This window comes from Pristiophorus japonicus, chromosome 4 (genome assembly GCF_044704955.1).
Source record: "Pristiophorus japonicus isolate sPriJap1 chromosome 4, sPriJap1.hap1, whole genome shotgun sequence".
NCBI classification, from domain to species: domain Eukaryota; kingdom Metazoa; phylum Chordata; class Chondrichthyes; family Pristiophoridae; genus Pristiophorus; species Pristiophorus japonicus.
Window position 1 is genome coordinate 216,881,017 of NC_091980.1, and position 27,077 is coordinate 216,908,093.

The window sequence follows — 27,077 nt, forward strand, 5'->3', positions numbered from 1 at the left end:
GCAGACCTCTGGCGACTGGCGAGCCTATGTAAGTTCCCAGATGCATGCAGAGCGGAAATGCTGCAAGAATTTTTTTATTGAGGGCATCGGGCACGCTGGGGTTTTCAGGAAACTGATTGACCCTGGAAATGGTGGCTTTGATGGCCCAGACATTTATCTCAGGGGAGGAAGAGACCAGAATGATGTTTGCCAAAAATCTTGGTTTAAATGCAGCAAATGGACAGGGAGTCAACATTGTTAACACGGCACACAGTTCTCCAGGCAGACAGGGGCAATCGGACATGCCCGAGCATGTAGTCGAACCCAAAGGGGGAATTCAACAGAGACAATGGCTAGCTGAACGGCGATTCATGCCATCGCAAGGGACAATGCGGCCAGTAATGGGGCCATCAACACCTGTCAATGGTGTGCTTAAGGACAGTTACAGAGACAGTCCTAGACGATTGACTGGTAATGGACCTTTTGTTTCAAACAACGGCTCATGTTGGAGGTGTGGAGGCAAACACACAGCCAGAGCTTGCAGGTATCAGCAATATACCTGCAGAAACTGCAACGTCAGCGGTCACTTGGCACATATATGCAGGAAACCTGCAGCCAGGTTGATGTACAAGGAGGACTGGCCCGATGTAAGCCCTACGAGGCCAAATGGACACTGGGGGAAATCGCTGGAAGCTGAAGTTCAGCGAGTTCATGTGGAGCACATATACAGTTCATACACCAGGACGTCACCGATAATGATGAAAGTGCACCTCAATGGCATCCCAGTATCAATGAAGCTAGACATGGGGGCCAGCCAGTCCCTGATGAGTATCAAACAGTTCGACAAGTTGTGGGCGTCCAAGGCCAGGAGGCCAAAATTAGTGCCGATTGACGCACAGCTACGGGCATATACAAAGGAGATCATTCCGGTGCTAGGCATCGCCACGGTAGTCGTGACCTACAAAGTTTCGAAGAACAGGTTGCCAGTCTGGATTGTCCCGGGGGACGGTCCCGCACTGCTGGGGAGGAGTTGGCTTGCTATCATGAACTGGAAATGGGGCGATGTCAATGCAATTTCTTCTGTGGAGCGAAATATCACGCTCTCAGGTCCTGGACAAATTTGACTCGCTATTTCAACCCGGCATTGGCACTTTCATGGGGACCAAGGTAGTGATTCACATAAACCCGGCCGCCAGGCCAGTACACCATAAGGCCAGAGCGGTGCCGTACGTGATGCGGGAAAAGATAGAAGGCGAATTGGATCGCTGCTGAGGGAAGGCATCATCTCGCCAGTCAAATTCAGTGACCGGGCGTGCCCGATTGTGCTGGTGCTCAAGGCAGATGGGTCGGTCAGGATATGTGATGATTATACGGCCACCATCATTTGGGTGTCACTCCAAGACCAGTACCCGCTACCGAGAATGGAGGACCTCTTTGCGACGCTATCCGGTGGCAAACATTTTTCAAGATTGGTCTTGACTTCAGCTTACATGACCCAGGAGCTGGCGAGTGAGTCGAAGAAGCTGACCACCATCACAACACACAAGGGGTTGTTTGAGTACAACAGATGTCCGTTCGGGATTCGCTCAGCCGCCGCGATCTTTCAATGAAATATGGAAAGCCTCCTCAAGTCGATTCCAAGGATGGTGGTTTTTCAAGACGACATCCTCATCACGGGTTGCGATACTGAAGAATACTTCCACAACCTGGAGGCGGTGCTACGCAGACTGGACCGGGTAGGTCTGCGACTGAAAAAGGCGAAGTGCGTCTTCCTAGCTCCAGAGGTAGAATTCCTGGGGATGAGGGTAGCAGCAGACGGGATCAGACCTACTGCGTCTAATACCCCTTCAACCTGCTCAGCTTCATTCCCCAAAACTAAATCCAAGACCGCCCCCTCTCGTGTTGGGCATACTACATACTGACTAAAAAAATTCTCTTGAATGCATCTCAAGAATTCCGCACCATCGATACCCTTCACACTAAATTTTTCCCAATCAATATTTGGACAGTTAAAATCCCCCACTATTACTACCCTATGGTTTTTAGACTTCACAGCAATTTGCTGACATATTTGCTCCTCTATCTCCCTCCCACTTTTGGGAGTCTATAATACACGCCCAGCAGTGTGATTGCCCCTTTTTTATTTTTCAATTCGAACCATATGGCCTCAATTGATGATCCCTCTAACATATCCTCCCTCCTCGCCGCTGTAATAGTTTCTTTAATCAGTACCGCAACCCCGCCCCCCTTTAAACCCCCTCTCTATCTTGTCTAAAAATCCTGTAGCCAAAAATATTGATCTGCCAAACCTACCCCTCTTTCAGCCATGTTTCTGTAATGGCTGTAATGTCATTCTCTCAAGTGTTTACCTGTGCTCTTAGCTCATCCGCCTTATTCGCTATAGGTAGGAAGTTACCAAAGTAGTTGAGTAGACCCAGGAACGAACGCAGCTCCGTCACGTTCTGCGGCTTGGGTGCATTCTTGATGGCCTTGGTTTTCACATCAGTAGGTCTGGTGCCATCAGCGGCGATTTTCCTCCCGAGGAATTCGACCTCTGGTGCCATGAAGACGCACTTTGAGCGTTTCAGTCTGAGTCCCACGCTATCAAAATGCACTAGAACCTTCTCCAGGTTGTTCAGATGTTCCTTGGAGTCATGACCTGTGATCAGGATGTCATCTTGGAACACGACAGTTCTGGGAACGGACTTCAGTAGACTTTCCATATTCCTCTGGAATATTGCTGCAACTGAGCGAATTTCGAAAGGACACCTGTGATAATTAAACAGTCCTTTGTGCGTGTCAATGCATGTAAGTCTCTTCGACATCTCGACCAACTCCTGTGTCATATAGGCCAATGTCAAGTCCAGTTTTGTGACGACTTCCCTCCGGCTAGCGTCGCAAACATGTCATCAGCCTTCGTTAACAGGTACTGATCTTGTTTCGAAACCCTGTTGATCGTAGCTTTGTAGTCTCCACAGATTCTGACTGTGCCATCACTTTTCAGCTCAGGAACAATGGCCCATTCATTAAATTCGACCGGTGATATGATCCCTTCACGCTGGAGTCTGTCTAATTCAATTTCGACCTTCTCCCTCATCATATATGGCACTGCCCGAGCTTTATGATGGACGGGTCTTGCATCTGAGTCCACGTGGATCTGCACCTTGGCTCCCGTGAAGTTGCCAATACTCGGTTCGAAAAGCGAGGGGAACTTGTTCAATACTTGGGCACATGTATCTTCCTCCAATGACAACGCCTTTATGTCGTTCCAGACACATCTGATTTTCTCCAACCAGCTCCTGCCGAGCAGCGTTGGGTCATTGCCTGGAACAATCCACAGCAGTAACTCGTGAACCACACCGTTAAATGACATGTTAATTTGTGCATTGCCAATCACCTTTATCAGTTCTTTGGTGTACATGCGTGGCTTAGCGTTAACAGGGCTCAACCTGGGCCTCACAGTCTTAGTATCCCACAGCTTATAAAATGCCCTCTCGTTCATGATCGATTGACTCGCCCCTGTGTCCAGTTCCATCAATACTGCTGGTGCCGATGATTTACCCCACAACGCCAACATGAAGAAGTCGGATACATTCCCGCTGGCGGACTTTGGGCAGCCACAAGTTTCGCGAACGCAGTGGATAGGCCCTGCCATGTGCCGCTCTGCCGAACGCCGAATCAATCGCATTTACAGTACTTGCCGAGGTTCGGTTCTTCACCGCTATTTGCTTTAGACTCCTGTCCGTCGTCATACATGATTGAGCGATCTGGATGACCCTTTTTAAATCTAACTCCTCCACCACCAGAAGTTTGCACAGTATCACCTCGTGGTTGATACCGATAACAAATAAGTCCCGCAGCATGTCTGCCAACATCATCCCAAACTTGCACGGTCCCACTAGACGTTTCAGGTCGGCAACGACCGCGCTCTGGCCCTCCGATCAAACGTGAGTTTTAAACCTGTATCTCGAAATGATGATGCCGTCGTCTGGCTTGAGGTGTTCCCATACCAATGTACACAACTCCTCGTACGTTTTCTCTGTTGGATTGCTAGGCATGAGTCGATTCTTTATCAGACCGTAGATCTTTGAATCGTGTTCCAGTGAGGAACATGGCCCGGCGCCGATCTGCATCGTCAACCCCCTTCATTTTGTTGGCCACGAAGTACCGGTTCAAATGGCTCACAAAGTTTTCCCAATCTTCTCTCTCCACGAATCTCACTCAAAATCCAATTGTGCTCATTTTACAAACAAAGGTTCTTGTATTCTCGTCGCCAAATGTTATGTATGCAATAAAGGTTCAAACTGAGTACTGTTTAACTAAGCAAGGTACAACCTTGCTTCCTTTATTTAGGCCCAAAGTGTCTGACTCTCAAAATGGCTGGCCTTTTATACCAGAGCAGCACCATGTGTGTGCTGCTCAGTGGCCTCCAACAATGACGCCATCTGGTGGCTACAAACATAATGTACATACATGACACACACGAACTTAATATACTGTCACTGTCCCAAGGGGTTCGGCCTCACCCGCCACCAAGGCATCAACTTGAACACCAATCAGGGCTGCGAAGCGTCCCTCCAATGCAGTGAGATCCTGGAGCTCAGAGTCCCCTCCTACCGTCCTCATCTGCTTACTGCGATTGTGGGCGAGCTTCGCTTGTAAGATTAAAGAGAACGTCTGAGTTGGACCCTTTCGATCACTGTCTCTCAAGTGCCTTACATAGTTTAGTACATGTTCCTGTATGAGAGTCTTCACAGTTCGAGGTAACTTCCATTCGCTGCGTGGACTTGCTGCAACAATGCTTGAATTAGAGGGCCAGGACCTAACATTCACAGAGAGGCTACCACCTTCCAGATGCATAAGAAGACTGAGGAGTTAGCATCATGAGGGGTGGGTCCGCAGACCCGAGCAGGAAAGTTTTCAGCGCATGCAGGCTCTTGCAGTGGGTGAGGCTTCAAATGGGAACCTTACATCTGGCCTCACCCACATAGAGGATGAATTCCAAAACACGACATTGAGCAAAGAGTCCACATTGAGCTCAGAGCATAGCGTATTGGCATTTAAGATTTAAGATACTCACCCTCACCCTCATGTCATTCCACATTTTTCGGCATTGAGTGGCTGTCCTGGCCACCGTGTCCCTCGCAGACACTCGTTCTGCAATTTCCCTCCATCACCGTCTGTAAGTTTGTGGTTGTGGTCTCCTCCCAGCCTCTGTCCTGAGCACCTTCCATCGCCTCTCCAGGGCATCAAGGAGGGAATCCACGGCGGCGTCCGAGACCCGATGGGCACGCTGACGAACTGCTGCAAGGTCTGCCATGCTCCCCAAGTGCGGAGGAAGCGAATATAACCACGGGGTTTTGAGGCCCACAATCAACGCATCAATGAAATCCAGGTGGTGCCACTATGTCTGTGACGCAGCTCCAAATGCTGCCTAACGCCTGGATGTTGCGGTCCCGCTTAACGGCTCACTCAGCGCCGCTTACTGCCTCCAGGTAAGTGTGCAACACCATGATTTTACTCTGCAATCCACTTTTCAGGCAGCAAAACTGAATTTTTAATTTTGCGGGCCGCACCTAATGCCTGGCTGTCCTCTCAGCTGGTGACACTGCCTCAAAATCGGCAGTACTGAATTTCGACCCCATAATTCTTTAGGATTATACTAATCTTTCCAAAATAGTACTGGCCTAATCCTATACATGTCTGCAATCAATTATCATATTCTTTGAAAGTATTTCTGTTTCTCCAGACAAATTTCTAAGAGACTTTATAGTAGCATGCAGCATTTAATAAGCTGTACATTAATTCCACTTGAACAGTCATTGCATACTCACCTCACTAAATCTAATGGGTTTTAATATTCTTTTTGCAATGCCAAGTGTCTTGCATTTAAAAGTCAACTAATACTGTTGGAAACACATTTGTTTTTAAGAATTATTCTTTTTTTCTGAAAAATAGCAGATCAGATTTCAGTACCTTGTAATTTTATTTATATTGGGTCCTACCTCCTCTGTGTTCAAAGAAACTTTAGCCTCCTTTGTTGATAGCATGAGATATATTCCTTCCTGCATCAGTGTTTCACAGCTGTAAAGTGAAGGGAAACAAAGCATGCCAGAGATTGAAGACCACTGTGGATCAACCTTGATCATATTAATTAACATATTTCCTCTGATGGTCGAGTCTCTGGAGAGTGGGGCTGATCTCTGGAAAATGAGACTAGCCCATCAGGTGAAAGATGCTCTGCATCCTACAACTCGAAAATGGTTCACGAATATAAAAAATAATATGGCCTGGATTTTCGACTGGAAAACAGTGGATCATGGAATAGTGTTTTTGTCAATGGGAAATTGAAATTTCAACTGCTAATTGTTAACTAGAATTGATTACTTTAAATTTCCAGTTAAAAATTTACTACCTAATTTGAACTTGAATGATTGCATACTAACTGCTTCCAACGTCTCCCTCGGGAGCTTATTCCATAGATTGACACTCGTTCACTGAAATATTGTTTTGTACTACCAGTGATTGTAGCTTTGTTAGATTGACCACGATACAGAGCCTACAGCTGGGAAATGCTCCTCAGATGTGATATCTAGATGATGTGGCTTATTCTATAGATATGTTCCAGGCATTAATTCTCAACTGCCTCACAATGGTGTTGAGAGAGTTGTTAGAGTGCAGGAAGCTGCATCGTGACTTTAGTCTGCTCTGAGCTGGTACAATGGATGACGAGGATCATTAGATTGTTTCTTTCGGCTCTGGCTGCTCTTTGTATGTCCCGAGCTGCAATACCTGGCAGTAGGTAAAAATTGCCGACCTTGGTAGGTTTAAGGCAGCCAGTAATGCCATGGCAGCAAAATTAAAAACTGAATTCAATTTCTTTGCGTGTCCCATACCAGGCAAGCTTACTCAGCAACAGAAAAACAGAGTTCCAGAGCTGTAGTACTGATAGAGTTTGGATTAGTGTCCCACTTGGAGTTAGTTAGAATTTGTAGGATGTTATTGCTAGCTTCAACTTTCGCTTTGGCCTTGTTGTGTTCATTGTAAGTCAAAAGTGCGATCCACTATCACACCAAGGTAGACCGGGTTGAAACAATGATGAAGTATTTTCCCATACCACTCAATATATAATTCCTGTTTGGCTTTTCTATTCTTAAGGTGGAGTGCGCAGACTGTGTCTTAACTGGATTGGCCCTAAGTTTTCTGTAAAATGGACTGTTTACAGTCAGTCCTGCCGTAAGTCCCACCCCACCTCCAACTGATTGGCTGATACAGTGGTGTCAATAGACACTCTCGGTATAGTATTGTGTCAGGCCAGCTAGGTTGTTGCTCAGGGTTTATTTGATCCGATCAAAAGTCCAGCTTTGAGCTGTCACAAAAAGATCATCTGCATATAGGAATTTTCTAGTATCAGGATGGGTGAATTGGTCATTGGGATACATATTGAATAGCATCAGTGCTAGCACACTACCTTATGGGATCCCATTCTGTTGCATATGCCAATGGCTTTTTTTACTACGAAAAATGGTGATTCGCTAATAAAATTCGGATGAGCTCTGTGAGATGAGTAATAGAAGAAGCAATCACATCACAACCTCTGGCAGGCTATTAATCAGCCTGCGAATCCATCTACTTCTTCAAGCTAGTCCCGTTATTAACGATTCAAGGTCAATTGACATCTTTAAAAGGCTGCTGAATCATTCTGTTGAGAGGAATTGAGGCATACAGATATATGAAAAGCACTACTGGTGTGGAAAGGATGGAGGGGATGGGAGGAAAGAGAGAAAAGAGCCTTGATAGAATAAAAGAGCTTGAGGGGCAAATGTCTTTTTCTCACTCTGGAATTCATGAGCTGGACTTTCTGCCCATTCAGTGTCTATGGGTGGAAAACTTGGGGCTTATGTTTTTATGTTAAATGTCTAAAGTGCCTTTATGCCTGACAATCTGAATATCACTAGTTGGTCAAGGATGTAAATAGATCTCTTTTAAGTTGAACAGTTTCTTTTTAAAATATATTAATTGAAAAAGTGGCTCAATTGCATTCTGTTTACTAGAAAGTGGCTAATAAATATTGACACTTTAGCAATTGCTTCCTTTTTAGATTAAAACTCGCATTCACCTCTTGTTTATTTTCTTCAGGTTCCTGTCTATGTGATTGATTTTTTTAATGCTTTTCATTGTATAACTAAAGAACACACAGCTGCATTTTATATCTGAACCATATGTTGGATTTTTATTTTGAAAATGTGGCATTATGTGAAGTACTTGACATTTTTTCTTAGAGGTTTTTCATTCAGTGCATTTTTAATATGTTTACTTCTCATTTCAGTCTTTGACTGAAAAAGAGTCAAGCAGCACAGTGGTACAGTTGTTAAAGAGGTAAACAGACTTGGTTATCTCTGTTAAATTCTTCGAACTGATGGTTCTATCCTTATGGTTTGGTTTCCAGTTTTTGACTTTTGAGCAATACAAGAAGATATTAGGTTATGCTTCACTGCCTTCTAGTGCGGTAAGTACACAAATTACAGTACCTTCTATTAGTAATACATCCAGTTAAGGTGGTGATAAACATGTTATTAATAGGTACTTTCCTAAAGATGTTGATACAAATGTGAACAATTTATTGTTACAGCGTTCAACAATAAATGGTTCTTTGACACAGCACATGGTTTCATTTAAATTCCTTTGTTAGTGTTAGTTAAATGTCATTTCCCTTCTAAAGACTTCAATTAAAGACATTTTTAATGTTATTTAAGTTATTTTATGGTCAACCAAATCATTGTGTACTATTAAGTTCCATAATAGTCTAATAAAAATGTTGTGTGTTAAGTTTAACTCGCTGTAAGTTTACTTATGAGCTGTCAGTCAGCACAGGGATTAGTGCCTTTTGTTTCTTGCATTCCCGCTTTCATCTTCCTGTTTACCTGTGGGTGTGTATTTAGGTGCTGAACAGAGTTAGGTAAGGATGAACTTTATGGGAAAACCGGCTCAGCAGCTAAGTCGTGGCACAAAGTCAACTTATTTTGTGTTAAGGTTGTTGCTGACGAGTCAATCACCAGGCTTTTATGCAGGCTTTCAGGAAAAGGTTCTATTTTGTGAACACCCAGGGCATGAATCATAACAATCTGGAGGGGCCTCACAAAGTTACCGGAGTCCAAGGGCATGTTGCCCCAGGAACTTTTAAAAGTTATGTGTAAATGATGAATTCATGATATTACAAATCTTGCATTTTAAATCTAATTTTCATTCCTTCAGATAGAATTGCCCAGTTGATATATCTGTACTGCTATGTTCACATTACAAGCCACCTTTGCATTAACTATATAGTGGATGAGATATAAATCAAACTAAGCTAGCTGTACTATATCCTTTATTGCCAGTGTCACTTGAAGTAATGCAAGAAACTAAAATATTTTGATATGGTCTAACCTTTTGAAGCATTGATACATATCTTCCTGTTATTGATCCTAGTGTTGAGAGTTCACTTTAAAAAGGGTGGGGGAGGGGGAGTAATTGCCTTTAGCGGGCACCAGCCATAATTTAAGCGGATGTGGGCATATATGGGGAATAAATTGGCGGAAACTTTCCAGAGGCCACAACTATTTTTCAACCCTTTCAGTGCCTGTATGGGGCAAACGATATCGTTGACAGAAACCAAGAGAAGGACAGATAGACATGGAGGCAGGAAATGGGATCTTCGGCAAAGTGATGAAATTGCGCAATTCCCAAACCCCCTGTTTGATGATGAGGGAAAGTGATGGTGCTCCTGCTGCCTGCAGTGGCTATGAGAAGGGCTGGCTTGTTTTCCACTCAAGGGCACCTTCTCTAATGGACAGTAGTGCAGCATGCCTGTCTAGATGTAGCAGCCAGATATGGAAGATGGCGCACCCTAAGGAAGCTGCCATGGTAAGACTACCCAACTCTACTATTTATCCGAACAATGGCCGAATTATATATACCACAGATTGTTTCCTGATATTGGGCAGCCATATCATACAGTTGTTGTTTTGAGTGAGAAAGATAATTAAAGTGCTGGCCATACTGGATAATGCATCAGTCATGTGTTGGATTCATGGGTGGGCAGCACATTGTTTGATACTGAGGACAAACCTAATATTTTGGAAGTGGCCAAAGGCAAAAACGGTTGAGGAAGGAGGCGACAATGAATGACACTGGTAACACTGACCTTATGATGCTGGTTAGCTGCATAGATCTTCAACTAGCTCTGTGTTAACCTGGAGCCTGCAGAGGCAGTTCCTTATGGTCATTGCCAGGTAGGTTTGCCAGGGCCTGCAGATGGTGGCATAATGGTGGGGTGCAGATAGTCCATCCCTACTGCCTCTCTGTCATGCTTTTCTTTCTCTTTTATCACTACGTTTGAGATTCTGTATCTGTATGCTTCACAACCATCATGAACTTATTTAATTTGCTGACTGCTATGGGAGTCTTCATTTAGGTGTCTTGTCACTACATGAGTTTCCATGAAGTTTTGTATTGTAACACCTCTTTTATCATATTCCCTATTTTTTTTTTGCTCTTTCTTTTCTGTTGAAGTCTTGTAAATTAATTACAGTTGGGGTTAGAGTGAATTAGCAGATAATTTGGCTACTTAGGTTTCACTGAAACATTGGGGGTGATTTTCACCTTACCCACCAAGTGGAAACTTGGCAGGCAGGCAGACAGATAAAATTGGCCAGGTAATTTACTCCCTGATGTCCCGCACGGAACCACCCCCCTGCCTTCAATTTTAACCTGCTCAAGCTCTCGAGCAGGCGTTAAGGACCGGAAGCTGGTGGGATCTTATTTTAACTTGATCGAGTTCTTTGATGAAGTAACATAGAATGTTGATGATGGTAGTGTGGTTGATGGTGTGTATATGAATAGCAGGGAAGGCTAAGAGAAGATTTGATCGAAGTGTTTCAAATCAAGAAGGATTTAGATAGATTAAATATGGAGAAATAGTGTCCCATTACGGGGATATGGGAAAGAATCATAGAATCATAGAAATTTACAGCACGGAAGGAGGCCATTTCAGCCCATCATGTCCATGCCGGCTGAGCAAGAACTATCCAGCCGAATCCCACTTTCCAGCTCTTGGTTCGTACCCCTGTAGGTTACGACACTTTAAGTGCACATCCATTTTAAATGTGGTGAGGGTTTCTGCCTCTACCAGACCCCCACTACCGTCTGGGTAAAGAAATTTCCCCTCATATCTCCTCTAAGCCTCCCCCCAATTACTTTAAATCTATGTCCCCTGGTTGTTACATAAGAATATAAGAACATAAGAAATAGGAACAGGAGTAAGCCATACGGCCCCTTAAGCCTGCTCTGCCATTCAATAAGATCATGGCTGATCTGATCATGGACTCAGCTCCACTTCCCCACCCACTCCCCAATACCTCTTATCCTTTAAGAAACTGTCTATTTCTGTCTTAAATTTATTCAATGTCCCAGCTTCCACAGCTCTCTGAGGCAGTGAATTCCACAGATTTACAACCCTCTGAGAGAAGAAATTTCTCCTCATCTCTGTTTTAAATGGGCAGCCCAAGCAACCACGAAGTGATCCTGCGTAAGCTACTGGCGGCGGAAACGTTGGACTTGAGCAAGGCCATCATGATTGCCCAGGCATGCATGACGACGGACAAATACTTAAAGCAGATATCATCGGAAAATCGGAACTCGACAAATACTGTAAAGAAGATTGTATCGTTGTTTGGCAGAGCTGCATACGGCAGGGCCTACTTGACTGCGTATGCGAAACCTGTGGCTGCTCAAAGTCCGCCAACGGGAATGAATCCGATTTCACTGTGTTGGCATTGTGGGAGCAATCATCGGCCTCATCAGTGTCGGTTTAAACAGTACATTTGTAAAGGCTGTTTGAGACGGGAGCATCTCCAGCGCACGTGTCCACAACTGAGCAAGCGTGCTGCGACACACCACGTGGAGGAATGATGACCAGTATAGCGCGGATCCGGATATGCAATCCGAGATACTAGAGGAGGAAGTGTATGGAATGTATTCGTTCCTAATAAAGAGCCAATTGATAATGATTCATGTGAAACTTAACGGTGTGCCGGTACCGATAGAATTGGACATGGTTGCGAGTCAATCAATAATGAGCCAGCGAACATTCGACAAGCTGTGGGATACTATGGCTGTGAGGCCTAAGCTGAGTCCAGTCATTGCCAAGCTGCGTACGTACACTAAAGAACTCATAACGGTGATTGGCAGTGCAGTAATCAAGATGTCGTATGATGGTGCGGTTCATGATTTACCGTTATGGATTATTCCAGGCAATGGTCCAACGCTGTTTGGCAGGAATTGGCTAGAAAAAAGAATTTGAATGATATCAAAGCATTGTCGTCAGAGGATGATACTCCATGTGCTCAAGTGCTGAGCAAGTTCTCTTCGCTGTTTGAACCAGGCATTGGCAATTTCACGGGAGCCAAGGTGCAAGACCCATCCATCATAAAGCTCAGGCAGTTCCATATATGATGAGGGAGAAGGTCGAAATCAAACTGGACAGACTCCAGCATGAAGGGGTCATATCACCGGTCGAATTTAACGAATGGGCCAGCACCATTGTTCCTGTGTTGAAGAGTGATGGTACTGTCAGGATTAGTGGAGACTACAAGGTTTTGATCAACCGAGATTTGAAATAGGATCAATACCCGTTACCAAAGGCTGATGACCTGTTTGCAACGCTAGCCGGGGGGGAAGTCATTCACTAAACTGGATCTGCGTCGGCCTACATAACACAGGAGCTGGTCGAAACGTCGAAGAAACTTATGTGCATCAACACTCATAAAGATCTGTTTATCTACAACAGGTGACCTTTCGGAATTTGCTCGGCTGCAGCCATATTTCAGAGGAACATGGAGAGTCTACTGAAGTCCGTCGCTAGAACTGTCGTGTTCCAAGATGACATCCTGGTCACAGGTCGTGTCACCGCCGAACATCTGAACAACCTGGAAGAGGTTCTACATCGTCTGGACAAAGTGGGACTCGGATTGAAACGTTCGAAGTGCGTCTTCATGGCACCAGAAGTCGAATTCCTGGGGAGGAAAATTTCTGCTGACTGCATCAGGCCCATGGACTCGAACCAAGGCCATCAAAAATGCACCCAAGCCTCAGAATATGACGGAGCTGCGTTCGCTCCTTGCTCTACTCAATTACTTCGGTAATTTCCTACCTAGATTGAGCACTTTATTAGAGCCACTGCACATGCTGCTAAGAAAGGGCGACAGCTGGGTTTGGGGTGTGTTTCAAGATAGAGCTTTTGAGAAAGCTATTAATCTGCTTTGCTCTAACAAGCTGCTGGTACATTATGATCCATGCAAATGTCTAGTATTGGCCTGTGATGCTTCGTCATATGGAGTTGGTTGCATGCTCCAACATGCAAATGAGTTGGGTAAACTACATTCTGTTGCGTATGCTTCTGAAAGTTTGTCAAAGGCGGAAAGAGCCTACAGCATGGTAGAAAAAGAAGCATTAGCCTGTGTGTATGAGGTTAAAAAGATGCATCAGTACTTGTTTGGTCTTCAGTTTGAACTGGAAACAGATCATAAGCCACTCATTTCATTGTTTTCGGAAAACAAAGATATCAATACCAAGGTATCGTCCCACATCCAGAGGTGGCCGCTGACATTATCTGTCTATGATTATGTCATTCGCCATAGACCTGGCACCGAGAATTGTGCCGATGCACTGAGCCGTCTGCCATTGCCCATGTTGTGTATGCAATAACTGTTAGACTGAGTACTGTTTAACTCAAGAGGTATGACCTTGGCTCTGCTTTATTAAGGCCCAAAGTGACTAATATACAAAATGGCAGGCCTTTTATACTTTGGCTGCATACACGTGGGTGCAGCCCAATGGCCTCCAACAGTGACATCATCGAGTGGCTAGTGATCCCAAAAGTACATAAATGACAATACCCCTCTCTGAGATATTAACACAGTCTTTTACAATTTGAGACAGGCCGGTGTTTTACACTCCCGGGTTGACTGTCTCAGTTCAACTCCAGCCTTGGTGAGTGTTCAGAGTCTGTTGTGACTGGTGGCTGGGTGGCTGACCTGGTGGGAGTGGCAATGGCCATGTCAGGGATTGAAAGTCCCAATTCACTGATGACCACTGAGTTCTCTGATGACTGGGGGTAGGTTGGTTGGTCGTCGATTGACTCTTCCTCCGACTGTTCCGGTTCGTCGGTATGCCGCAGCTTTGTCTGATCCATATGTTTCCTGCATGTTTGCCCATTTTTGAGCTTGACAATAAATACTCTGTTGCCCTCCTTGGCCAGGACAGTACCAGCGATCCACTTGGGACCCTGAGCATAATTCAAAACATATACAGGATCATTTACAGAAATTTCGCGTAATACAGCTGCGCGATTGTGATACTCTTGCTGACTTTGTCTTCTATATTCAACATGATTATTCAAGTCAGGGTGTACATAGAAACATAGAAAATAGGTGCAGGAGTAGGCCATTCGGCCCTTCTAGCCTGCACCACCATTCAATATGATCATGGCTGAACATGCAACTTCAGTACCCCATTCCTGCTTTCTCGCCATACTCCTTGATCCCCCAGAGTAGTAAGGACTTCATCTAACTCCTTTTTGAATATATTTAGTGAATTGGCCTCAACAACTTTCTGGGGTAGAGAATTCCACAGGTTCACCATTCTCTGGGTGAAGAAGTTTCTCCTCATCTCAGTCCTAAATGGCTTGCCCCTTATCCTTAGACTGTGACCCCTGGTTCTGGACTTCCCCAACATTAGGAACATTCTTCCTGCATCTAACCTGTCTAAACCCATCAGAATTTTAAACGTTTCTGTGAGATCCCCTCTCATTCTTCTGAACTCCAGTGAATACAAGCCCAGTTGATCCAGTCTTTCTTGATATGTCAGTCCCGCCATCCCGGGAATCAGTCTGGTGAACCTTCGCTGCACTCCCTCAATAGCAATAATGTCCTTCCTCAGGTTAGGAGACCAAAACTGTACACAATACTCCAGGTGTGGCCTCACCAAGGCTCTGTACAACTGTAGCAACACCTCCCTGCCCCTGTACTCAAATCCCCTCGCTATGAAGGCCGACATGCCATTTGCTTTCTTAACCGCCTGCTGCACCTGCATGCCAACCTTCAATGACTGATGTACCATGACACCCAGGTCTCGTTGCACCTCCCCTTTTCCTAATCTGTCACCATTCAGATAATAGTCTGTCTCTCTGTTTTTACCACCAAAGTGGATAACCTCACATTTATCCACATTATACTTCATCTGCCATGCATTTGCCCATTCACCTAACCTATCCAAGTCGCTCTGCAGCCTCATAGCATCCTCCTCGCAGCTCACACTGCCACCCAACTTAATGTCATCTGCAAATTTGGAGATACTACATTTAATCCCCTCGTCTAAATCATTAATGTACAGTGTAAACAGCTGGGGCCCCAGCACAGAACCTTGCGGTACCCCACTAGTCACTGCCTGCCATTCTGAAAAGTCCCCATTTACTCCTACTCTTTGCTTCCTGTCTGACAACCAGTTCTCAATCCATGTCAGCACACTACCCCCGATCCCATGTGCATTAACTTTTCACATTAATCTCTTGTGTGGGACCTTGTCGAAAGCTTTCTGAAAGTCCGAATATACCACATCAACTGGTTCTCCCTTGTCCACTCCACTGGAAACATCCTCAAAAAATTCCAGAAGATTTGTCAAGCATGATTTCCCTTTCACAAATCCATGCTGACTTGGACCTATCATGTCACCTCTTTCCAAATGCGCTGCTATGACATCCTTAAGAGATAGTTTGGTCTTAAGATGTCTCTTCATCATTAGTTCTGTAGGCGAGACCCCGGTAAGCGTGTGTGGTCCTGTCCTGTAACTAAGCTGTATGCATGACAGGCGAGACTGTAGTGACCCTTGGGTTACTCGCTTCATACTCTGCTTTATGATTTGGACAGCACATTCTGCTTGCCCATTGGATGCAGGTTTGAACGGTGCTGACCTTACATGTTTGATACCATTGAGTTTCATGAACTCTTGAAACTCCTAACTGGCGAAGCACGATCCGTTGTCGCTAACAACAATGTCAGGCAGACCATGTGTCGCGAACATGGCACTGATATTTTCAATGGTAGCTGTGGATGTGCAGGATGACATGGTTATACACTCTATCCACTTCAAATATGCATCCACCACAACTAAAAACATCTTCCCCAGGAAGGAACTTGCAAAGTCTATGTGGATCCTGGACCATGGTTTCGACGGCCACGACCACTGACTCAGCGGCGATTCCGCTGGTGCTTTGCTGAGCTGCATGCAAGTGTTGCACTGATGCACATATGATTCCAGCTCAGAGTCAATTCCTGGCCACCATACATGAGACCTGGCGATGGCTTTCATCATTACAATGCCGGGATGTGTGCTATGTAGCTCACGTACAAATTTCTCTCTCCCTTTCTTGGGCATAACAACACAATTGCCCCACAGTATACAATCTGACTGAATAGACAGTTCGTCTTTGCGATGAATGTAAGGTTTGGTCTCCGCACACATTTGCTTCTCTTCACCACCGATTAAAATTGGGTCCTGGCTGATCCAGGTCTTAACTTGTTGAGCCGTGACAGGGGTTCCTTCACTCTCAAAAGCATCCATAACGAACAATAAGTCCGCCCGTTGTGGCATTTCCACCTCCGGTGTGGGCAACGACAGACGGCTCAAAGCATCGGCATAATTCTCGGTGCCACGTCTGTGGTGAATGACATATTCACAAGTGGATAATGTCAATGCCCACCTCTGGATGCGGGATGAAGCATTGGTATTGATACCTTTGTTTTCAGAGAACAGTGAAATTGAGCGGCTTGTGATCTGTCTCCAGTTCAAACCGAAGACCAAACAGGTACTGATGCATTTTTTTAACCCCACACACACAGGCTAGTGCTTCTTTCTCTACCATGCTGTCGGCTCTTTCCGCTTTAGACAAACCTTTTGAAGCCTATGCAACTGGTTGTGTAAAGTCCTGACCCTGCAGTACAGACTTACACGAGGCACATGCTGAAGTCAAGGTCACTCAGGACCTGCACCTTTATTTCCCAGCTCTGTAATGCCACACTTGCCTGAGACCTGCCTTTATATACCTGTGTGGAACAAGTATGCAGTGTTTTCTGCAAGTGCACCCCTGGTGGTAAGGTATGCTTGTGGTTACAGGTCATATCTAGTTACAGTCATGTATAGCATGGTAAGATACAGTTATGTACAGTAGTGTGAGATACATGACAGGTTGACGTTTACCCAACTCATTAGCTTGTTGGAGTACACAACCAATTCCATATGTTGAAGCATCACAGGCCAATACTAAACATTTACATGGGTCATAATGTACCAGCAGCTTGTTAGAGCAAAGCAGATTAGTGGCTTTCTCAAAAGCTCTGTCTTGAGACGCACCCCACACCTAGTTGTCTCCTTTTCTTAGCAGCATGTGCAGTGGTTCTAACAAGGTGCTCAATTTAGGTAGGAAGTTACCGAAGTAGTTGAGGAGACCCAGGAACGAATGCAGCTCCGTCACATTCTGCGGCTTGGGTGCATTCTTGATGGCCTTGGGTTTTCGCGTCCGTGGACCTGATGCCGTCAGCAACAATTTTCCTCTCCAGGAATTTGACCTCTGGTGCCATGAAGACGCACTTCAAGCGTTTCAGTCTGAGTCCCACTTTGTCCAGACAATGTAAAACCTCTTCCAGGTCGTTCAGATGTTCCTTGGAGTCATGACCTGTGATCAGGATGTCATTTTGGCACATGACGGTTCTGGGAACGGACTTCAATAGACTCTCCATGTTCCTCTGAAATATTGCTGCAGCCGAGCGAATTCCAAAAGAGCGTCTGTGATAAATAAACAGTCCTTTATGCATGTTAATGCACGTAAGACTCTTCGACGTCTTGACCAGCTCTTGTGTCATGTAGGCCGACGTCAAGTCCAGTTTGGTGAACAACTTCCCTGCTGGTATGGTGGAAAAAAAAGACAGCAGCCTTCGGTAACGGGTACTGATCCTGTTTCGAAACCCTGTTGCTCGTAGTCTTGTCGTCTCCACAGATTCTGACTGTGCATCACTTTTCAACACAAGAACAATGGGGCTGGCCCATTCATTAAATTTAACCAGTGATATGATCCCTTCATGCAGGAGTCTGTCCAGTGCGATTTCGACCTTCTCCCTCATCATATACGGAACTACCCGAGCTTTATGATGGACGGGTCTTGCATCCGAGTCCATGTGGAGCTGCACCTTTGCTCTTGTGAAGTTGCCAATGCCTGGCTCGAACAGCGAGGGGAACTTGCTCAGTTTTTGGGCATATGTATCTTTCTCCGACGACGACGCGTTGATGTCGTTCCAATCGCATCTGATTTTTTCAAGCCAGTTCCTGGCGAACAGCATTGGGCCATTGCCTGGGACAATCCATAGCGGTAACTCGTAAACTGCACCGTCATACGACACTTTAGTTGTGGCACTGCCAATCACCGTTAAGAGTTCTTTGGTGTAGTGCACAACTTGGCATTGACTGGATTCAGCCTGGGCCTCACAGCCTTAGTATCCCACAGCTTGTCGAATGCCCTCTGGCTCATTATCCAGTTCCATTGATACCAGCACCCCATTAAATTTCACATTGATCATTATCGATTTGCTCTTCGTTAGAAACTAGTACAGTCCATACACTTCCTCCTCTGGTATCTCGGATTGCGTATCTGGATCCACGCTAGTCTGACCATCATGCTCCACGTGGTGTGTCGCAGCACGCTTGCTCATCTGCAGACACTTGCGTTGGAGATGCCCCACTTTCAGACAGCCTTTGCAACTATATTGCTTAAATTGGCAATGCTGGTGCCGGTGATTTCCTCCACAACGCCAGCACAGAGAAATCGGATGCATTCCTGCTGGTAGACTTTGGGCAGCCACAGGTTTCGCGTACACAGCCATGTGCCGCTCTGCCGATCGCCAAATCAGTCATATTTACAGTACTTGCCGAGTTTTGATTTTTCACTGATATCTGCTTTAGACTTCTATCCGTCGTCATGCATGACTGAGCGATTGTGATGGCTGATGCCGATTACAAAGAAGTCCCGCAGCATGTCTGCCAACACAGCCCCCAAATTACACGGTCCCACTAGACATCTCAGGTCGGCAACAAATTCCGCCACATTCTGGCCCTCTGAGCGAACGTGCGTGTAAAATCTATATTTCGAGATGATGATACCTTCGTCTGGCTTAAGGTGGTCCTCTACCAGTGTACACAATTCTTCATACGTCTTCTCTGTTGGACTCACAGGCAGGAGTAGATTCTTAATCAGACCATAAACTTTTGGATCGCAAGCCGTGAGGAACTCCGCCCCATGCCAATCTGCGTTGCCGACCTCCTCTATTTTGTTAGCCACGAAGAACTGGCTCAAATGGCTCACAATGTCTGCCCAATCTTCTCCTTTCACAAATCGCTCCAACAATCCAATTGTGCTCATTTTTGCATGCAAATCTTGTTGCCTCTTCGCCAAATATTGTGTATGCAATAACTGTTCGACTGAGTACTGTTTAACTCCAAGAGGTATGATCTTGGCTCTGCTTTATTAAGGCCCAAAGTGACGAATATACAAAATGGCTGGCCTTTTGTACTTGGGCTGCACGCGTGCAGCCCAGTGGCCTCCAACACTGACGTCATCTAGTGGCTAATGATCCTAAAATTACATACATGACAGCCCACACCAGAGATGGAGACGCCACAACCTGCAGACCTACTGTTAGTTATGGATGCTTTTGAAAGTGAAGGAACCCCTGTCACGGCTCAACAAGTTAAGACCGGGACCAGCCAGAACCTGATATTTATCGGTTGTGAAACGTTGTGTCGTTAGTGGTGATTGGTCTGCCATACCCAAGCAAATTGGTGATGAGACCAAACCTTACAACCGTTGCAAAGATGAACTATCCATTTAGTCAGATTGTTTACTGAGGGGTAATCGTGTTGTTATGCCTAAGAAAGGCAGAGAGAAATTTGTACATAATCTACATAGCACTCATCCCGGTATTGCCATGATGAAAGCCATTGCCAGGTCTCATGTATGGTGGCGTGGAATTGACTCTGATCTGGAATCATGTGTGCATCAATGCAACACTTACATGCAACTCAGCAAAGCACCAGCAGAATCGCCGCTGAGTCTGTGGTCGTGGCCATCTAATCCATGGTCCAGGATCCACACGGACTTTGCAGGTACCCTTCCCGGGAAAGATGCTTTTAGTTGTGATGGATGCATATTCCAAGTGGATAGAGTGTATAATTATGTCATCCAGTACATCCACAGCTACCATTGAGAGCCTTCATGTCATATTTGCGACACATGGTCTGCCCGACATCGTTGTAAGCGACAACCGATCTTGCTTCACTAGTCTGGAGTTTCATGAGTTCATGAAACTCAATGGTATCAAACATGTGAGGTCAGCACCATTCAAACCCGCATCTAATGGTCAAGCAGAGTGTGCTGTCCAAACCATCAAACAGAGTATGAAATGTGTAACTCCAGGTTCACTGCAGACTCGCTTGTCATGCATATTGCTTAGTTACAGGACAAGACTCCACACGTTTATTGGGGACTCCCCTGCTGAACTATTGATGAAGAGAGGTTTCAAGACCAAGCTCTCTCTCGTTCACCCTGACTTGAACGATCATGTTGAATACAGACGTCAAAGTCAGCAGTGGTATCATGATTGCTCTGCTGTGCCACGCAACATTTCTGTTAACGATCCTGTGTATGTACTAAATTATGATCAAGGTCCCAAGTGGATCGCCGGTACTGTAACGGCCAAGGAGGGTAACAGAGTGTTTATCATCAAGCTCAAGAATGGGCAAACATGCAGGAAACATGTTGATCAGAAAAAGCTGCGGCACACGGATGAACCGGAACAGTCTGAGGAAGACACAATCAGTGACCAACCAACCTACCCCGCAGTCATCAGAGGACTCCGCTGTCGTCAGTCAGTCTGGACTTTCAATCCCTAACATGGTCATTGTCGCTCCCATTAGATCAGCTACCCAGCCTCCTGTCATAACAGACTCAGAACGCTCGTCCAAGGCTGGAATTGAACTGAGATGATCAACTCGGGAGCTGAAAGTCCCAGACCGTCTCAATTTGTAAAAAGACTGTTACTAATATCTTCAAGGGGGATATTGTCATGTATGTATGCTTGGGGTTACTAGCCACCAAGTGACACGACTGTCGGAGGTCATTGGGCTGTACGCACGTGTGTGCAGCCCAGGTATAAAATGCAATCCATTATGTAATGTAATCACTTTGGGCCCTAATAAAGCAGAGCCAGTTTTGTATCTGTGTTAGTTTACAATATTCAGTCTATCGAATTATTACATACCTAACACTAGTCTCCCCTATCAGTGGAAACATCCTCTCTGCATCCACCTTGTCAAGCCCCCTCATAATCTTATACATTTCGATAAGATCACCTCTCATTCTTCTGAATTCCAATAAGTAGAGGTCCAATCTACTCAACCTTTCCTCATAAGTCAAGCCCCTCATCCCCACAATCAACCTAGTGAACCTTCTCTGAACTGCCTCCAAAGCAAGTATATCCTTTCGTAAATATGGAAACCAAAACTGCACGCAGTATTTCAGGTGTGGCCTCACCAATACCTTATATAGCTGTAGCAAGACTTCTCTGCTTTTATACTCTATCCCCTTTGCAATAAAGGCCAAGATACCATTGGCCTTCCTGATCACTTGCTGTATCTGTATACTATCCTTTTGCGTTTCATGCACAAGTACCCCCAGGTCCCGCTGTACTGCGGCACTTTGCAATCTTTCTCCATTTAAATAATAACTTGCTCTTTGATTTTTTTCTGCCAAAGTGCATGACCTCACACTTTCCAACATTATACTCCATCTGCCAAATTTTTGCCCATTCACTTAGCCTGTCTATGTCCTTTTGCATATTTTTTGTGTCCTCCTCACACATTGCTTTTCCTCCCATCTTTGTATCATCAGCAATCTTGGCAACGTTACACTCAGTCCCTTCCAATTCGTTAATATAGATTGAAAATAGTTGGGGTCCCAGCACTGATCCCTGCAGCACCCCATTAGTTACTGGTTGCCAACCAGAGAATGAACCATTTATCCTGACTCTCTCTTTTCTGTTAGTTAGCCAATCCTCTATCCATGCTAATATATTACCCCCAACCCCATGAACTTTTATCTTGCGCAGTAACCTTTTATGTAGCACCTTGTCAAATGCCTCTGGAAGTCCAAATACACCACATCCACTTGTTCCCCTTTATCCAACCTGTTTGTTACATCCTCGAAGAACGCCAGCAAATTTGTCAAACATGACTTCACCTTCATAAATCCATGCGGACTCTGCCTGACTGAATTTTGCTTTTCCAAATGTCCTGCGACTGCTTCTTTAATAATGGACTTCAACATTTTCCCAACCACAGATGTTAGGCTAACTGGTCTATAGTTTCCTGCTTTTTGTCTGCCTCCTTTTTTAAATAGGGGTGTCACATTTGCAGTTGTCCAAACTGCTGGGACCTCCCCAGAATCCAGGGAATTTATGTAAATTACAACCAATGCAACCACAATCCCTGTCGCTACTTCTCTTAAGACCCTAGGATGCAAGCCATCAGGTCCAGGGGAGTTATCTGCCTTTAGTCCCATTATCTTACTGAGTACCACCTCCTTAGTGATTGTGATTGTGTTAAGTTCCTCCCCCCCCCCCCCTCTCCTATAACCCCTTGGCTATCCACTGTTGGAATATTGTTAGTGTCCTCTACTGTAAAGACTGATACAAAATATTTGTTCAGAGTTTCTGCAATCTCCATGGTCCCCATTACTAATTCCCCGGTGTTGTCCTCTAAGGGACTAACATTTACTTTAACTACTCTTTTCCTTTTTATATACCGATTGAAACTCTTGCTATCTGTTTTTATATTTTGTGCTAGTTTACTGTCATAGTCTATCTTCCCTTCCTTAATCATTTTTTAGTCGTTCTTTGCTGGCTTTTAAAAGCTTCCCAGTCTTCTGTCCTCCCACTAGTTTTGGCCACTATGTATACCCTTGTTTTTAATTGGATACCATCCTTAATTTCCTTAATTAGCCATGGATGGCTATCTTTTTTCTCTTACACCCTTTCCTCCTCACAGGAATATATTTTTCTTGAGAGTTGTGAAATATCTCCTTAAATGTACACCACTGTTCATCAACCATCCTACACTTTAATCTATTTTCCCAGTCCACTTTACCCAGCTCTGCCCTCATACCTTCATAGTCTCCTTTATTTAAGCAGAGTATGCTGGTTAGAGATCCAACTTTCTCACCCTCCATCTGGATTTGAAATTCAATCATGCTATGATCACTCATTCCGAAGTGATCCTTTACCAGGAGACTGTTTATTGATCCTGTTTCATTACACAGGACCAGATCGAAGATAGCCTGCCCCCTGGTTGGTTCCGTTACATACTGCTCAAGGAACCCGTCCCTTATGCACTCTATGAACACTTCCTCAAGGTTACTCGGACCAATTTGATTTGTCCAATCAATATGTAGGTTAAAATCACCCATGATTATTGCTGTTCCCTTTTTACAAGCCCCACTATTTCCTGGTTTATGCTCCGACCAACAGAGTTGCGACTGTTCGGGGGCCTATAGACTATGCCCACCAGTGACTTTTCCCCCTTATTGTTCCTTATCTCTCCCCAAACTGTTTCAACACGATTATCATTTGAGCCAATATTGTTTCTTACTATTGCAGTGATTCCATCCTTTATCAATAGAGCTACCCCACCTCCTTTTCCTTTCTGTCTGTCCTTCCGGATTGTCAAGTACTCTTGAATATTTAATTCCCAGTCCTGGTCACCTTGCAACCACGTCTCTGTAATGGCTATCAGATCATATCCATTTGTCTCAATTTGTGCCGTCAACTCATCTATTTTTTTTTACATGCATTTAGACAAAGTGCCTTTAAGTTTGTTTTTTTTTACCCTTTTTTCCTGCTTGTTTCCTCGCTCCTTCAAACTCACTTTCTTTATTTTTGCTTTCTAATTCCAGCTTTACTCCCCTCCCTACTGAATCTATTTTCAGGCTCCCATCCCCCTGCCAAGCTAGTTTAAACCCTCCCCAACAGCACTAGCAACCGCCCTCTCCCCCCCACCCCCCGCCCCGCGAGGATATTGGTCCCAGCTCTGTTGAGGTGCAACCCATCCGGCTTGCACAGGTCCCACCTGTCCCAGAAGTGGTCCCAAAGCCTCAGGAAACTAAAACCCTCCCGCCTACACCATCTCTCCAGCCATGTATTCATCTGCTCTATCCTCCTATTTCTGTACTCACTAGCTCGTGGCATGGGAGTAATCCGGAAATTGCTACCTTTTGAGGTCCTGCTTTTTAACCTCTCTCCTAACTCCCTAACCCTGCCTGCAGGACCTCATTCCGCATCCTACCTATGTCATTGGTACCGATGTGGACCACGACCTCTGGCTGTTCACCCTCTCCCCCCAGAATGCCCTGCAGCCGCTCAGTGACATCCTTGACTCTGGCACCAGGGAGGCAACATACCATCCTGGGTCACGTCTGCGGCCGCAGAAACACCTGTCTGTTCCCTTGACTATTGAATCCCCTCCCACTATAGCTTTTCCATTCTTCTTTCTCCCCCCCCTGTGCAACTGAGCCACCCGTGGTGCCGTAGACTTGGCTCTGGCTGCACTCCCCAGAGCCACCATCGCCCCCACCGGTACTCAGGACAGAGTACCGGTTGGAGAGTGAGATGGAATCAGGGGACTCCTGCACTACCTGCCAAGTCCTCCTTTTCTGTCCAGGGGCCACTCAATCCCAATCTGCCCGCACACTCTTAAGCTGTGGGGTGACCGCCTCTAGAAACGTGCTATCCACGTTACTCTCAGTCTCACGGATGCACCGCACTGACCCCAGCTGCCGCTCAAGCTCCAAAACACGGAGCTCAAGTTGGTGCAGCTGGAGACACCTCCTGCACACATGGTTGCCCCGGCTGCGCGAATCCTCCGGAATTTCCCACATGCCACAGGCTGCGCAATCCATGGGAGTGAGCTGCCCTGCCATCCCTCTAGTTAGACTCGCAACTATCAGGTAGAACTAAACTCTAATCCTTAGCACAACACACCCACCCGCTACTCAGCAAACAACCGATTTAATTAACTGACTCTCCTTAGATAATAAAGATCACATATATTTACTGGCAGATGCTACTTACAACAATGCCAAAGGTTTCCTTTCCACCAGCCAATCCCTTAGCCGCTTGGCTGTGACGTCACACTTCGATTTTGATTTTTTAAAAACTTTTTGTCCCTGCACCAGCTGGCTCCTCCGACGGCCGTGCCCTTTTTATGGGCCTCTCGATCCTCCTGCTTCTGTGGCTCCTCCAATGGCCACGCACTTTGTTGACCCCTCTGCCAAGGGAAACAGGTCCTTATCCACTCTATCCACGCACCTCATAATTTTATACAGCTCAATCAGGTCTCCCCTCAGCTTCCTCTGTTCCAAAGCAAACAGACCCAGCATCTCCAATCTTTTCTCATAGCCAAAATTATCTAGTCCAGGCAACATTCTTGTAAATCTCCTCTGCACCCTTTCCAGTGCAATCACATCTTTCCTGTAATGTGGTGACCAGAACTGCACACAGTACTCCAGCTGCGGCCTAACCAGTGTTTTATACAGTTCAAGTATAACCTCCTTGCTCTTGTATTCCATGCTTCTGTGATATATTCACAGAGCACTGCACACACAGCTTCCTAACATGACAGGCAGCTCTCTCAGAAGTCTCCGGAAATCTGCCTGGGCTGTTTATTATTAACCCTGCACTTGCAGTACATAATACGTCCACATCCACAGTGTGGAGCTACAAACATTACAAGCTTACAGACATTACACTTCTCCCTCCTTAATGAAGAAGCCATCATAACAAACATCATACATAACTTTCATGTTTATACATAACACAGGATATAAACTTTTTTTTTCCCTATTTACAAATTTAACTTTACTACTTGTTTTCTGTTTCGAAGAGGATACCTTCGCTCTCGAACAGAATCTTCCAAACATGGTGTCGAATCTAAACTCATTCGAGGCTCATCCTGAGCAACGTTTTCTTCCACGGAATTTTCTTGATTTTCATTTGAAGTCACTCTAACTTCAGGCTTTTTGTTTTCCTGACTCAGACTCAGACTTTCATTCTGATTCTCTATCTCTTTATCACCATAAATAACTGTGTGCAAAACTCTTGGTCAAGCACATTCCCAGGTGCTGGTCATGGAGGTCTCCTAATAATTTGGACCTGAATTTATTTGGTATAACCACTCTTGCACCCCATGATACAATCTTTATCGACTGATAATTCATTCCTACGAATGAAGAATGGATGTGTATCTTTGTCTGTTACCTGGTTTGGCCATCCATTTGCAATATAATCATACACCTTTGACATCACTGGGTCACGTTTGGTTGCTCTACCAATCTCTTCAGCTGTGACTGACAGTTCATCAATGTATGAAAAATAAAACACTTCTTCCCTATCGGGTGTCACTTGTGATGGGAAAGGCAATTTAGACATTGCATCAGCATTACTGTGATCAGCTGATCATTTGTATTCAATATCATATGTATATGCTGACAAAATCAAAGCCCATCTCTGCATTCGGGCTGCAGCTAATGTTGGAACTGGGAACTTTGAATGGAGGATTGCTGTTAGGGGCTTATGGCCCATAATGATGGTAAACTTATGACCATACAAATATTTGTGAAACTTCTTGACCTCAAAAATTAATGCCAAAGCTTCCCTTTCAATTTATGCATAATTACTCTCACTGGCACTGAGAATGCGTGAAGCAAAAGCAATTGGTCTTTCCTCCCCACTACTTAATACATGAGAGATTACTGCCCCAACTCCATACGGAGAGGCATCACATGCTAGCTTAATCTCCTTAGATATGTCATAGTGAACTAACATGGTGCTCTCTCCCAATTTGCTTTTACACTCCTTGAATGCTGTATCGCATTCTTTTGACCGCTTCCAATGGACCTGTTTTTT

At 45.1% G+C, this 27,077-nt stretch overlaps 1 protein-coding gene across 7 annotated transcripts in view; it reads left to right on the forward strand.

Moving 5' to 3' along the window:
* Nucleotides 1–27,077, forward strand: part of slc25a21 (solute carrier family 25 member 21) — a 760,401-nt gene that overhangs the window by 669,155 nt on the left and 64,169 nt on the right. For 6 of the 7 annotated variants that reach the window (XM_070879098.1, XM_070879097.1, XM_070879102.1 and 3 more), the window contains one exon: nt 8,429–8,488. The exons of the other annotated variant lie outside the window; for it this stretch is intronic. In XM_070879098.1, the coding sequence (XP_070735199.1) occupies nt 8,429–8,488 (60 nt within the window). The remainder of the gene's footprint in view (nt 1–8,428; nt 8,489–27,077) is intronic. 7 annotated transcript variants of the gene reach the window in all.